Here is a 14,627-nt window from a genome sequence, read left to right as displayed (position 1 = left end):
CGAAAACTTTGGCTCAAACTTTTATTTTGAAATCCCCCCCCCAATGATCCAATGTATCACGATCGACGCATTCGGTGCTCATCGCCTCATTAATACCTAAAAGCCGATTCCTTTTCTCTCGGTGCAGCGGCTTCCCAACGGGCCGTCGTCGTCCGTCGTGGACGACGCCGACGTCGACCGGCAGCGAGAGGGCGAGATCGAGCGGCAGAGGTCAGAGCTGGGTCAGCTGAAGGAGAGACTGGCCCTCATGTGCAGACAGGTACTGTGTCTCGGGGGGTCTGACGCGTTCACCAGAAGCAAAGCAAAGATATCTCACGCTCAGCCCTGTGTCCCCTCCCCCCTCCTCCCCTCACACACACACACACGCACACACACACACACGCATGCACACACACACACACACACACACACACACACACGCTTGCATTCCTTCCAGGTCGGGGAGATTGAGGAGCAGCTGACGTCCGCCAGGAGGGAGCTGGCCCGATCGGAGGAGGCCAACCAGAAACTGCAGAGGGATGTGAAGGAGGTGAGACCCCCCCCCTCTCCCCATGTCTCTCTTTGACTTATGCAACTTAAGTGGGGGCCTCCGAAAGCTGTCAACAACAACTATTAACCGTCATTATCATTCTTCAGCTAATAGCTGCTGGAAGCCCAGTGAGTTCCCTTTGATCAGCGCTTGTAGACCTGACATCTCTCCTCCCCGTCTCACTTTCTCTGCTCTCCTTTTGCTTTCTGTTTCTGAATTATCAAAATCTTTACATACACTTTAATCCCCCCCCCCCCCCCCCCCCCCCTCCTCCTTCCCCCCTCCCCCAGGCTCTCTGTCAAAGGGAAGACATGGAGGAGAGAATCACCACGTTGGAGCGCAGGTTTGTGTTTTTCCTCTCCGTGAACTCTTCCTCAAAAACAAAAACAATAAAAAAAGAAAAGAAAGGAGAAAAGCTCCGGCGCTCCGTTTTTCTGGTTTGTAGGTACCTGAGTGCCCAGAGGGAGGCGACGTCTCTCCACGACACAAAAGACAAACTGGAGAACGAGTTGGCCAGCAAGGACTCGCTCTACAGACAGGTGTGTGTGTGTGTGTGTGTGTGTGTGTGTGTGTGTGTGTGTGGCTCTTGATTGACAGCTTGGCCCTGTTCCACGTTGGCGCCCGCAGAGCGAGCCATCGATGTCTCCTTCTTCCCTTTCCCTTCTCCCCCTCGGTGGCTCCAATCACGTCTGCCATCTCGCGACCCGAGTTTGACCTCCACTCTCTCTCTCTCTCTCTCTCTCTCTCTCCCTCCCTCCCTCCCTCTCTCATCCCGTTTCCTTGCAGAGCGAAGAGAAGAACCGGCAGCTCCAGGAGCGCCTGGATGACTCCAAGCAGAAGCTGCAGCAGACTCTGCAGAGGGCCGAGACGCTGCCTGAGATCGAGGCCCAGCTCGCCCAGAGGGTGGCAGCCCTCAACAAGGTGTGTGTGTGTGTGTGTGTGTGTGTGTGTGTGTGCGCCTCCAACCAGTCCATCTCTGTTTGCACATCATTTTATTATCTCCCAGTTATATGGAATGAGATCAAATCTAAAAAAAGGTAATATTTTCACCAATATGTGCACAGGCACACGTGTGTGTGTGGGTATGCGGGCTATACAAATCCTGTGTGTGTGTGTGTGTGTTTTCGTTCATGCATGAGTGAAGCAGAACATGACATGTCAAATGACGGATGAAGAGCAGAACAGTCGTTCCCCAGAAAACGCTCTGGAGATGAAAGCCAGCTCAGCTATTTGATCCTCGCTGCGTCTCGACACGTCGAGAACCTTCACGAGCGACTCGTGGGAACGCTCGTGAAGGTTCACCTCTGGCATTCCTGTAAACAACAACGTTCAACAGAAGAAAAAAAAAGAGGTAGATTTGCTCTCCTCCAGGTAGCCGAAGCCCTCACAGCGGCTACACTCAGGTGTTGCGTGTCGGGTCACGAGGACCAGAAATGAGACTAATTGGTGGACTCGGTCAACAAGCTGTTTCCTTTTGTGTTTAATTTGTGTTAGTTCAGCCTCTCTAACCCCCCCCCCCCCCCCCCCCCACACACACACACACACACACACACACACACACACTTCCTCTCACCAATCACTCAGGCGGAGGAGCGTCATGGCAACTTTGAGGAGCGACTGCGACAGATGGAGGCGCAACTGGAGGAGAAGAACCAGGAGCTACAGAGGGTGAGTCATGCTCGCTTCTCCATCTCCTTCCTCTCTCTCTCTCTCTCATCCCTCCCCCTCTTTTGGCGCCGTTCCTTTTGTCCGCCTGTACAAAGGCGCGCTAATTTTCTAAACCCTCTATTTGGTCGTGAACATTCAGATATAAATCTTTGTCTCTCGACTCTGAGTCGAGCAGAATGCTTGTTATTAACCCCCCCCCCTCTTTTCTCCCTTCTCTCTCACTCCATCTCTCACCCGTCTCACTCTCCCCCTCAGGCGAGGCAGAGGGAGAGGATGAACGATGAGCACAACAAGCGTCTCTCCGACACGGTGGACAAGCTGCTGTCTGAGTCCAACGAGAGGCTGCAGCTGCACCTGAAGGAGAGGATGGCCGCGCTGGAGGAAAAGGTGACGCGCGTTCACGCCGTTTACTTACGTTTCCATCGAAAAAGGCCAGAAAAAAAAGGTCTCAGTCCCCCAAAATCAAGCCCCTTAAACGCGCGTCCCTTTCCCCCCAAATGAACTCCTGTTGTCAGGTATGTGCGCGCAACCCTGCGCCCTCCAGGAAGTGACCAGTTAAAACTGGGCTTCTGTAAAACTGCCCTTAAGCTAGAAGAGTGGTGGAAATGTCAGAGGATGTATTTTATGTATTGTACTCCTTACTTTTACATACTAAATAGTCTAATCACAATATAAAATATAATGCATTGATCCAGCTTGTCAAAATGAGCCACACGAGCAAATGTAAAATGATACTTCATCATTAAATACCACAATAATAATAGTAGAATACATTTAGATCATAAAATAACACTCTTTACTTTTTATATTTGCAGTACATTTTGTTAATGATAAATGACTTGAATTTTTACTTGTACGGAGTATTCTTTTAGTGTCGTGCTGCTACTTTTCCTTAAGTGAAGGATCTGAATGATGAGGTGAAATTAGAATTTTAAAAAAACAAACTCTTCACTGTCTTTTTAACCTACTTACTTTTATTCACGTTTCCCACCCGTTTTTATTCTAACGTCAGATATTATTGTCCTTTTTTCAGCAAGAAAACATACTTTTGAACATAAAATGTGGTTGAAAGTAGGACTCAAACAATCCCCCTCGCTCCTGTGCAGCTTCAAATAGCGCGGTGATGATGAAAGCTTCTCTTTCTTCCTCCAGAACGCCCTGTCTGAGGAGCTGTCCAACATGAAGAAGCTCCAGGACGACCTCCTGGTGAACAAGGTGCCTCTTAAGCTTCCCTCTCGGTTAAAAACTAGTCGACGTATGTACCACCTTATGGTTTTTTCTTTCCTGCGACCGACTCTGTTCTGTTCTTCCCCCCTCAGGACCAGCTGATCGTGGAGCTGGAGCGTCTTCAGCTGGAGTTGGATCAGCTGAGAGCGAGGCCCGGGGGCTCCTATTCCAGGTGCGCGTCGGCCATTTCTAACCCCCGAAAAAATGTTTCCCACTCTCTCTCTCTCTGTCTCTCTGCGTTGCGTCTCTTATCTCGACAGATGTTGTAGATAAATCAACCCCCGACGTCTGTCGGCGCTCCCGATACCGAGACGGCGTTGACACATGTGGCCTCCACTTGACTCGGTGCCCAAAACACACATACATGCTCCAATTAGCACGTTCTCACCGGCACGTCTTTGACACTCCCTTGAACCTGTCGACAGCAACACGGCGCGTGAAGTGGAAAACACCAGCTTCCTTTATGCGCTACATTCTTCTTATCTATCTCGTTGCGATCGGCCCACTCCATCTTAATCTCCCGTGTCCGTCTCCTCCGTCTCTCCAGTCGCTCTCTGCCGGGTAGCGCCCTGGAGCTGAGGTATTCCCACGGGAGCGGCTCGCTCCCAACCGGCTCCACCGCTTACTTGGACTCCTTCGCCAACGCCTCCGCCGGGGGCTTGGTCAGGCGGAGTCACCGGGCCCGTTGGAGCTCCGCCAGAGAGGACTCCACCAAGGTGATAAACAGCTGCAACCCCCCCCCCCCCCCCCCACAGATTCCTCCTCGTCCATCTGCATCTTTTTTGCACTACCTCTTAGAATCATCGGCTACTTTTCCAGTGTAGTCGTAAACTCTCATTTTGCCCCCTCAATCTTTTTGTGCAATAACGTCTGTTTAGTTGACTAATTGCAAGTTGATATTACTTTCACCCTCTATGACTTTCTTATTAAAGGAATGTGACATTTTGCTTTTGTTTGTTTTTTTTCCCACGGAAGAACCACAGTGCCACTCTGTGTGTGCAGTACCCGGACTGGGAGAGCGGGGCTCTGCTGGGGACCGGGTTCGAGCCGGGTTTGGATGTGGGCTGCTCCGACGATGACGACGACGGGGACCCTCGGTTCGGCTCCGAGCTGCTGTCGCCCAGTGGACAGACGGACGTGCAGACGCTGGCCATCATGCTGCAGGAACAGCTGGAGGCCATCAACAAGGAGATCAAGTACGTAGCGCGCCGCATGCGACGATAGCCTCCAACACCTTCCTGTTGGAAGGAAACATGTAGTGGTGGAAGAACCAATACCACAATAAAGGAAAAGCTAGACGCCCCGTATTCAAACCTTTTCAGTAAAAGAAAAAAAACTGATTTAAAGCTTAATAACTTTCATCTTGATTTCGTTCCCTGTGGACAAAAGTTTCCGAGCACCAGGGTCCATTTAGAAAGCCTCTTGTTTTACTGCAGCAGGGTCTGACAGTCCGCCCCCTCTCAGTCCTGGTTCTGGTTCTCTCGTGCCCCTCCTTCCCTCCAGCGGGTCCATCAATAGTGCGGCAGAGCTCTACTCCTGGCTGGAAGCCGACTCAAAGGGTCTGGGTCTGGTCTGCAGATCTGGGTCTGGTTGGGCTGCTGGAGGCCCCGCTGGGGTCTGAGCTGAAGGAGTTTCTGGGTTAACCTGCAATCAATAAAAATAAATCTGTATATATAAATAAACAATCTCCTCGCTGATGGTCTTGTTTGCTCATGTAAGCCGCATGGCGGCCAGGCTAGCTGTTTCCCCTCGTTTCCAGTCTTTATGCTAAGCTAAGCTAACAAGTCTTTTTTTGATCCGTATACATTATTGTCATATCATCCAAATGTCTCAGTCCTTCCTCCTTTTTTCTCACCCTCCTCCACCTTCAACCCCAGACTCATCCAGGAGGAGAAGGAGAACACGGAGTTGCGGGCCGAGGAGATCGAGAGCCGGGTCAGCGTGGCCCTGGACCCCCCGTCCTCCCTGGGGAGAGACGGCGCGGGTCGGGGCTTCATCCCCTCGTCCATCACGTCCTCCACCCTGGCCTCGCCCTCCCCACCCAGCTCCGGACACTCCACCCCTCGGCTGCCTCACTCCCCGGCCCGCGAGACGGACAGACAGGTAGCGCTTCTATTCCCCCCCCCCCCCCCACCCGTTATTCTCACCTCCGTGCTCCACCTCCTCCCTGTCTTCACGCAGACGGTGAGTCATGTAAAGAAAAGCACAAGATGGGGTCAGAGGAGTTCAGTCCTTCTTTTTAACGATCGGGCAACGACTGAAACGTTTCTTTTGTAGGAAGGTATGCCGGTCGGTGCCAGACACGCCTGGTTCCAGCATTTATGAAACGGGCGGATGGATTACAAAAAGATGGTGCAATAAAAAAAATAATTCAATACGAACACGCAGTCACAAAGACGTGATGTGACGTTGGGGCTGGCGTGACTAAAATAGTGGAAAAAGTCATTCATAAATGATGCTAACTTTGGTCATTAATAATCAATATGCTATGAGTCCCCATCCACTAAGTATGCAGGTCATTAACGCTCGCTGTGTGTTCCTGCTGCTGGTTTGGCGTCCATCTTTGTTTTCTGGTGAAAGAACATGTGAAAATCTGTCTGTGGAAAAGTTTTTTAAAAAACGTGTGTTTTGTCTCATTTTATGAGGTGGAATTAGATTTGTCCACCCGAAAGAGTCGGTTCCACTTTACGGTCATAAAGTATGACGTGGAAAAGGAAAAAAACAAAATCCGAAGCTTTGAGCCCTTTTTGACGCTTTGTTCTCCTCCAGAACAGCAAAGAGGACGACCGCTCCCTCGCTCTGCTCGACTCCACGCCTCCTTCCACGCCTCGCGCCCTGCGGTTGGACCGGATGACCCTCACCCACCCGGGCGCGATGCTCGACGACATGCGGGAGTACCGCAGGTAAAAAAAAACCCACCTCTTCGATCCCCTCCTCGGCCACGGTGATTAACCTCTCTTTGTCTCCTCACCAGTCTCTCGGTAGATGGCAGCAGCTCCAACAGCAGCCAAGATTCTCTCCACAAGTCCAGCAAGAAGAAAAGCATCAAGTCTTCCATCGGCCGGCTTTTCGGGAAGAAGGAGAAAGGACGGATGGGCCAACCCGGCCGGGACGGATCCGCTTCTCTTGGTAACCGGAACGGGAGGATGACGCCGACATCTATATTCATCTCTGTATTATCTTTTCATTCGCGTGATCTTTGACCTCACTGCGTCTCCCTCCAGCGTCTACGCCCTCTGAGGAAATGGCCGCCGGAGACCCGATGGGGTTGAACAAGACCGGGACTCTGGGTCCGGCTGATAAAGACCGCCGCAGCAAGAAGAAGTTCGTGAATGATGTCGAACTCCGTATTTATGATCTCTCACTTGGAACGGCACCAAATGTGTAACGCTTCCTCTTCCTCTTCCTCTTCATCAGGCACGAGCTACTGGAGGAAGCATGTCGCCAAGGACTTCCCTTTGCATCCTGGGACGGACCCACTGTCGTGTCCTGGTTGGAGGTACTATATATATATATCCTCAGGTGTTTGGACTTAACCGGCGACCGTGTTAACTGGTGACTTTTCCCTCTGAATGGGATCCATTTGAATCCCTTTCCAGCTGTGGGTGGGGATGCCGGCCTGGTACGTCGCCGCCTGTCGCGCCAACGTGAAGAGCGGCGCCATCATGGCCAACCTGTCGGACACGGAGATCCAGAGGGAGATCGGCATCAGCAACCCGCTGCACCGCCTCAAGCTGCGGCTGGCCATCCAGGAGATGGTGTCCCTCACCAGCCCCTCGGCCCCGGCCAGCACCCGCTCTGTGAGAATAAAGGCCGCTTCGTAATTGCACACGTTCCCCAGAAACAGATCCCCGACAGACTTTTAATATGATAAATAAAATAAAAAAAACACTTTGATGTGAGCCGCATGAGGTCCGTGTCGAAACCAGGTGTTTGTAGTTTTGTGATTAGGTGAAATGTTAATGATCCCCGTTGAGAGAAACTAATAACGGCGCAGCAGAAATACAATAATAATTGAGAGTATATGAACGACGTCAAATAAAAAAAATAAAAAAGGACATGAAAGGACTCCTGCATGTGATAAATGTCAAACGTGATTAAAAAACAATAGGAGTGTATTTTCCGCTGGAGAATGAAAGAAAACGCCCCCCTGATAAAGTTCCACCTATTTCACCTCGTAACAAAAGCTGGCAACGAACACAAAAGAGTTTGTGCGTTCTCGCACGGCGACAAAAAAACTAACCAGATGTTAAAAGAAACGTCGTAAAAAAAAAGAAAGTGTTGCACGCACGTGCACGTGCACGCGTGCGTCGCCGTCTTCGACGTCACCGTGGCGATTAGACTGCTGTGTGGAAATGTCCAAAGTTGAGTCGACTTTTTCTCTCGTTCGCAGTCGACCAGTAACGTGTGGATGACCCACGCGGAGATGGAGTCCCTGAACGCGGCCACCAAGCCTCCGGTTAGTGCGCCACCTCCCCCCCCCACACACACACACACACACTTTTTTTTTATGTACTTATTTTTGTATTCTTATTTTAGGCGTCTCGTCTGGTATGAATCATGTTGACGAGTCTCTCCCCTCCCTCCTCATCCTCTCTCTCTCTCTCTCTCTCTCCCTCTCTCTCTCTCTATTGTCTCTCTATTTGTGGCCCAGGGCAGGGTTGAGCATCTTTTTCTTCTTCTCTCCCTCTGGTTGCTGTTTCGGTGTGAACTGCTTCCAACTAATTACCCGTTCACTAACACACTATTCCTTCCTTTTGTCCTCATTTCCTGCCGCCGCCGCTCCTCCTCTGCTTCGCCTCCATCTTCTCTCCATCCTTCCTCCCTGCTCTTGACCTCCCCCCTGCTCCCTTTTCCCCCTTCTCCTCCACCTCCACATCACTCTCTCTCTCTCTCCGGCTCTGTCTCGCTCGGCCTCTGCAGGAGTTCAAAGAGTTCAGCTGGGATCAGGTGAGGAATTAAAGGCAAAAACATTGTCGTTTATTTCACATTTTGCTTCCATAAAGTGTTTTTTTACAGACTACTGGAAATTCAAAACGCACATTCAGGTGTTTATTTTACGACTTTGTCTATTTGCATTTGTCGATTTCTCCTAAATTCACCCAAAAGTTACCATTAATGCCTCACATTTAAACATTTCAGAAAACATAACTGTCTAAAATAATAACTGTCTTAATGTCAGTCCATGACCACGGTGTCTTTAAATTCTAAATTCATTATTTTTTTTACACAGGAGTTTATTAATATATCTTTAATAGCCCTTATTTAAACATGTTGTTCATACAAGCATTGCCAAATTATTATTATTATTATTATATACAAGACATTTTGCAGATGGCTTTATCCAAAGTTCAGCTTTCACTCCCGGAAATGTGCGTACATGAGCACACATCTGACAAGACAACGAAACATTCCAGAAAAATGTGTAATAAAAAAAGTCATCCACAGGGCAAGTTTCACGGAGACGTCTACTAGTTTTTATTCTCCTTAACTGTGTGTGTGTGTCAGTGGTTGAGTCACCACGCCGCTGACCTGCACCCCCATCAGGCGTGAAGCCGGCGCTGACGGCCTGTGGTTGTCCCCCTCCAGATACTGGCCTACGGAGACATGAATCACGAGTGGGTGGGCAACGACTGGCTGCCCAGCCTGGGCCTGCCGCTGTACCGCAGCTACTTCATGGAGTCCCTGGTGGACGCCCGCATGCTGGACCACCTGACCAAGAAGGAGCTGAGAGGACAGCTCAAAATGGTGGACAGCTTCCACAGGTATTGGGGAAGGCTCGGGCCTCTGGCGTGCCCGCTCTCCTCGTCAGTCTCACTCTTTGTATGTTGAGCGGTGAGACGTGGAGGTGTTAAAAGACGCGTAGTGAGAGGTCCTGTCGTTGCGACGCCCTCTTTGTTCAGGTGCTTGTTCTCCAGGCCTCGCTATCTAAAGTTAAAAGAGTCCAGGGGTCACAAGGGGGGTTGGGTTGTGGTAATGCTTGTGGAGTGCAGGTGAGAGTGAAGGTTAACCCCGCCCCCCCCACCCCCCCTTTGGCTCCTCCCCCCAGGGTCAGCTTGCATTACGGCATCATGTGCCTGAAGCGCCTCAACTACGACCGCAAGGAGCTGGAGAGGAGGAGAGAGGAGAGCGTCCACCACAACAACGGTGAGCTCCTTTTTGTCTCTCCATCCAGCTCATCGTCATCATTATTGTTATTATTATTATTACAAATTATTAGTGTTGTTTGTCTCTGTCACTTTATTTATTTGTTTGTCGGTTAAAGTCAACGTGTTTATTGTCAGTTAAAAACATAAAGTCTTTTACAAGGAAACATTAGGCCTAAATACAAGAAAATAAGTAGAGAACACGATATACAATATTCAGAATAATAGAGACATAATACGTAAGATATAATAAGTATTGCAGAGTTATTCATTGAGCCCTTCACACGTGTTACTAAGTCCTCACAAAATGAACAAGAAAACATGAAGTCTGAACTAAATCCAATAACCTTTTGTCTTCAAGGAGGTTTTAGAGCTAATGCCGGTAAACCTTCCTTATAATAAAATATCAACACATCGTCCCTCCTTGTAAATCAGGAGCGATTATCATGAATATTACACTATAAAAAATAAATCGGGAGATCACTGAATCCAGGGACGTTGATGCCCAAATGTTCCATTTCGGTTAAATTCACAACTCACAATACTCGACAATTGGAGGTTCCCATTTCCTGTCCAGAGTTTCAGGTTCGAGTTAATTATTAAAAGATCAAATTCAACCCCCCACAGATACCGTGAAGCGCAATGTGAAACAAGACGTATACATATTATGTGTAAGTCGTGAATCCCAGAACAATAGAGAGAACCGTGAGAACAATAGAGAGAACCGTGAGAACAATAGAGAGAACCGTGAGAACAATGGAGAGAACGAGTCTCCCGCTTCCCACCACCAGATCCTTATATATTTTTTATGATACTATTAATAGTGGCAGCTGCGGCGCCATTTGCTTTTACTTTTTTTTTTTTTTACATTTTAACAAGAAAAAAAAAAAGTAAAAATAAAGTCATTATACATCGTAAACTCATTAACCGTAAATTATAGAGATATGACATAAACGAGCAAAAAAAAAAAAAAAACACATTTCCTTTGATTTCCAGCGTTTTGAGGGGGGGGGGGGCAGGTGCTTGGACCCCCCCGCCTCTGGTTACCGCTCCCCCTTATGAACCGCAGCTTTCCGAGTGCAATATGGCCGGATAACGATTACATAAATGTCAACAGGCTCGGTCATTAAACAACCCCCCCACCCCCCACCTCCGGATACACATGTTGCACATTTACAATCAGTTCATCTGGAGAAATTAGTGCGTTTCTTTGTATGTGTGTGTGTGTGTGTGTGTGTGTGGGGGGGGGGGGGGGGGGGGGGGTTGTCTGATGTTAAGCTCGACCTTTCAGAGAATAAATCATTTCACTATTTCTCATTATCGCTCATCAGCACTGAACAGCTGAATTAACCCCCATCAGAGGGCATGTTTCATGCAGCTGGAGGTTCAGCATGTGAAAAAGGCTCCCTCCCTTCACCCCCCCCCCTCCCCAGATGTGATGGTGTGGTCCAACGAGCGCGTGATGTGCTGGGTGCAGACCATCGGCCTGAAGGAGTACGGCGACAACCTGCGCGAGAGCGGCGTCCACGGGGCTCTGCTGGCTCTGGACGACACCTTCGACTACACCGACCTGGCGCTGCTGCTGCAGATCCCCAATCAGAGCACGCAGGTTACTGACTTCCTGTACGGGGGGGGGGGGGCAACAGCTCCGAGAGAAGAGCACGTTTCAGGGGGGGGGGGGATGCAAAGACCGACCAATCGCCTCCGAGCATGTTTTTTACATTAGTAATTTTTTTTTGGCATTCTCTTTTTTTAATATATTTTTAGAGTGGACAGGAAACATGGAGAGCTGTGCCAAGCGGGAATTAAAGGCATCAACTCGGCGGTGCGGAGCTTAACCTTTTAAGCTATTGGCGCGACAGCTTTTTACCGCATATGTAGAAAAAAATAAAAAGTACGTCTACTTCTTGGCACTTGTTGAAAAATCCTAGAATTGATCATTTCGCAGCTTTTTTTTCTTCTTCAAATTAACACAAGATGTTGCCCCGGAGGCTTTCGAGCTATACCTCATCACACTCGGGGGGGGGGGGGGGGGGGGGGGAAGCCGCCCAAGTTGGATCACGTTTTGGCCTCAAAACTATAGTTGAGATGTCATAAAAAGCGTGCTTGTGCGTTCACGTGTGTGTGAGATTAAAGAGTAAAGACGTACTTCTGGAGGTCGAGCCCCGCATCGTTCTGCACGGTGAAGGTCAAGCACGGGGAGGAGGACTTTTAGGTTTTTGATAATCGATATCTTTGCAGAACAAAGTGTTTAAACCTACATAATGTTTTTTCCCCCTGCAATGTACAGTCATACATTATAACTTAAAGTGCCTGAACATGTACTTAAAGTACATGAAGATGTGTTATTAGAGTCCGAATGCATCTCAAAGCTCTCCGTCGCCTCTCTCTCCTGCAGGCCAGACAGCTCCTGGAGCAAGAGTACAACTCCCTCATCACCATGGGAACGGAGAGGCGACCCGATGAGGTCAGTCAAGCTCCAAGATAAATAAAGGAAAAAAAACGTATTTTTTTGTTTAAAATACAGATTTGGCCATGCGATGATTCTTCTGTTCACACTCTCTCTCGCTCTCTCTCTCTCTCTCTCTCTCTCTCTCTCTCTCTCTCTCTGCCCGTGTTCAGCAGGACGGAGCGAAGACGTTCACCCGCTCGCCCTCCTGGAGGAAGATGTTTCGGGAGAAAGACCTCCGGGGCGTGACCTCCGACTCCGCCGAGACCCTGCCTGCCAACTTCCGTGCCTCAGCCATCTCCACGCCCTCCGTTACCCTGAGAAAGGTTCAGAGCGACGGTGAGTACGACCCCGTGACCCCTGACCCCTGACCCCCTGGCGCCGCCGACACCTGCGCTCTCATGTTCACATGCGCTCGGCTCCTCTCAATTTAGACGACGTTTAGCTGTTACTCACACGAGGAGCGCGACAGGAATCAGGGCCGGTCGGGTCCTCTGCACACGATGACGTCTTCGTTTGACGAGTATGGAAGGGCGTGAGGGACATAAACAGTAACAGTATTGTCTGCAAGATATTGAGAATGCATTCAAAATGTTGTGAACAAATTCAAAAATGTTTTCAATAAAGTTAAAATGTTGAGAATAAATAAAAAATATTGAGAATAAATAAAAAATATTGAGAATAAATTATAAATGTTGAGAATAAATTCAAAAATGTTTTCAATAAAGTTAAAATGTTGAGAATAAGTTCAAAATATTGAGAATAACTTCAAAATGCTTTGAATAAAGTTACAATATTGAGAATAAAGTTAAAATATTGAGAATAAGTTCAAAATATTGAGAATAAATTCAAAATGTTTTGAATAATTAAAATATTGAGAATAAAGTTAAAATATTGAGAGTAAATTATAAAATATTGAGAATAAATTCAAAATGTTGTGAACGAAATCCAAATATTGAGAATGAATTTAAAATGTTTTGAATAAAGTCAAAAATATTTTGAATAAAGTCAAACATTTTTGAATAAAGTCAAAATATTGAAAATAAATTCAAAATGTTGGGAATAAACTCAAAATATTGAGAATAAATTCAAAATGTTTTGAATAAAGTCAAAATATTGAAAATAAATTCAAAATGTTGGGAATAAAGTCAAAATATTGAGAATAAATAAAAAATGCTGGGAATAAAGTCAGTGTTGAGAATAAATTCAAAATATTTGAAATCATATGAAATGTGGAGAATAAATCAAACTACTGGCACTGGCATATACTAAAATGTGCTTTTTTTTACTCAAAATGCAAGATGAAATAAAAACAAAATCTTCATCCTCATTTTTTCCCCTTGTTTCTGGCCCCTAACGCTAATGTTTTCCTGCCATGTTATATAAGACTGCACGGCCAGACTCGCATGCACAGAGCAGTTGGTTGTTTTCATGCTACTGTGCCATTAGTTTGGCCCGGAGGAATGTTTCTGCCTCTCCAGCAAAGGAACTAGCAATAACAAGGAGCAGGCGCTTCAAAGACCATTATCCCTCATTCCACCTCTTAATAGGAATGCCCGTGGAAGGTCAGCGCATGTTTAAAAGCGATCGCAGCCACGATAATGACCCCCTTTGTCTGTGTCTCCAACACAGCCAGCTCTGGTGCCCGGGGGGAAGCTGCCTCAGTGAGGACGTACTCCTGTTGAGGGGTCCGAAGGTGAGGAAAACACAATTAAAGGACCTTGTCCCGTTAAGAGTTTCATCCGGGCAGGCGAGACGCGACTCTTCGGCTTCCCCGAGATGCCTCTCTCTCCCACGTTTCTCTGCTTTACGTATATATATTCGCTCGTTGAGGTTTCGGGATGACGGGTCTTTTAAAGCAGTGTGTGTGTGTGTGTGTGTGTGTGTGTGTGTGTGTGTGTGTGTGTGTGTGTGTTTTAGTTGAATTAAGGCCTCGGACGCCTTATTGGTGATGTGAGGAAATGATAACGCACGTCTCTCTCTCTTCAGGGCGCTGACTGACTGGATCGGGACTGGAGGACCTCATCATCCGTAGGGGGAAAAGAAGAAGCAATGAATTTAACCATTTAACTTTTAACAACAACAACAAAAAAGATTATAAACACCTGTCGGTCTGACCCGTTCTGCAATAACAGAAGCAAAAAGGAATGAAGGCGGAAAAAAAAAAACGACATCGAAGAATGTACGAATGTGTTTTTTTCCGAACCAGACCGGGAAGGTTGAATGGGATCAGCTGTCTGTCTTTGCTCTCTCTCTCGCTCTCTCTCTCTCTCTCTCTCTCTCTCGGCGGGACTGCGGGGTCGATGCAGGACAACACCGGTGTCGGTTCGGTTTTTGTGCCCCCCCCCCCCCCCACACACACACACACACACACACTCCTCTCTTCATTTCTGTCGGAGTCTGCACACAGTCAGCAGAGTTGGCAATATCAGGGCTCATTTTCCTCCACTACACACTCGCTGCCATTTATTCTCTTACGGTTGGAAAAAACAACTAAACGTGTCGCCTTATAACTTCTGCTCGGCAACAGGTGTTTTTGATGATAGCCGGGGGGGGGGGGAGGACGTTCAAATTGGGGTTTAACCCCACCGGTGTTCTCCTGTCTGCC

The 14,627-nt window shown here is 48.1% G+C and overlaps 1 protein-coding gene across 1 annotated transcript in view; it reads left to right on the top strand.

Moving 5' to 3' along the window:
• The window catches only part of ppfia3 (PTPRF interacting protein alpha 3), a 21,088-nt gene extending 6,736 nt beyond the window's left edge, over nucleotides 1–14,352 (top strand). Inside the window, exons 5-31 of the mRNA XM_034539761.1 lie at nucleotides 128–259; nucleotides 437–529; nucleotides 820–872; nucleotides 975–1,068; nucleotides 1,316–1,450; nucleotides 2,114–2,197; nucleotides 2,453–2,584; nucleotides 3,350–3,412; nucleotides 3,517–3,596; nucleotides 3,972–4,140; nucleotides 4,400–4,620; nucleotides 5,302–5,527; nucleotides 6,194–6,327; nucleotides 6,399–6,553; nucleotides 6,649–6,748; nucleotides 6,842–6,923; nucleotides 7,024–7,224; nucleotides 7,818–7,883; nucleotides 7,964–7,975; nucleotides 8,348–8,374; nucleotides 9,014–9,189; nucleotides 9,474–9,571; nucleotides 11,004–11,179; nucleotides 11,969–12,037; nucleotides 12,193–12,358; nucleotides 13,652–13,715; nucleotides 14,009–14,352. Coding sequence (XP_034395652.1) covers nucleotides 128–259; nucleotides 437–529; nucleotides 820–872; nucleotides 975–1,068; nucleotides 1,316–1,450; nucleotides 2,114–2,197; nucleotides 2,453–2,584; nucleotides 3,350–3,412; nucleotides 3,517–3,596; nucleotides 3,972–4,140; nucleotides 4,400–4,620; nucleotides 5,302–5,527; nucleotides 6,194–6,327; nucleotides 6,399–6,553; nucleotides 6,649–6,748; nucleotides 6,842–6,923; nucleotides 7,024–7,224; nucleotides 7,818–7,883; nucleotides 7,964–7,975; nucleotides 8,348–8,374; nucleotides 9,014–9,189; nucleotides 9,474–9,571; nucleotides 11,004–11,179; nucleotides 11,969–12,037; nucleotides 12,193–12,358; nucleotides 13,652–13,704 — 2,997 coding nt within the window. The 3' untranslated portion in view covers nucleotides 13,705–13,715; nucleotides 14,009–14,352. The remainder of the gene's footprint in view (nucleotides 1–127; nucleotides 260–436; nucleotides 530–819; nucleotides 873–974; nucleotides 1,069–1,315; nucleotides 1,451–2,113; nucleotides 2,198–2,452; nucleotides 2,585–3,349; nucleotides 3,413–3,516; nucleotides 3,597–3,971; nucleotides 4,141–4,399; nucleotides 4,621–5,301; nucleotides 5,528–6,193; nucleotides 6,328–6,398; nucleotides 6,554–6,648; nucleotides 6,749–6,841; nucleotides 6,924–7,023; nucleotides 7,225–7,817; nucleotides 7,884–7,963; nucleotides 7,976–8,347; nucleotides 8,375–9,013; nucleotides 9,190–9,473; nucleotides 9,572–11,003; nucleotides 11,180–11,968; nucleotides 12,038–12,192; nucleotides 12,359–13,651; nucleotides 13,716–14,008) is intronic.
• The last annotated feature ends 275 nt before the right edge of the window (nucleotides 14,353–14,627 follow it).

This window comes from Cyclopterus lumpus, chromosome 8 (genome assembly GCF_009769545.1).
Source record: "Cyclopterus lumpus isolate fCycLum1 chromosome 8, fCycLum1.pri, whole genome shotgun sequence".
NCBI classification, from domain to species: domain Eukaryota; kingdom Metazoa; phylum Chordata; class Actinopteri; order Perciformes; family Cyclopteridae; genus Cyclopterus; species Cyclopterus lumpus.
Note: the sequence above shows the minus strand (reverse complement) of the source record. Positions and strands in the feature narration are given on the sequence as shown.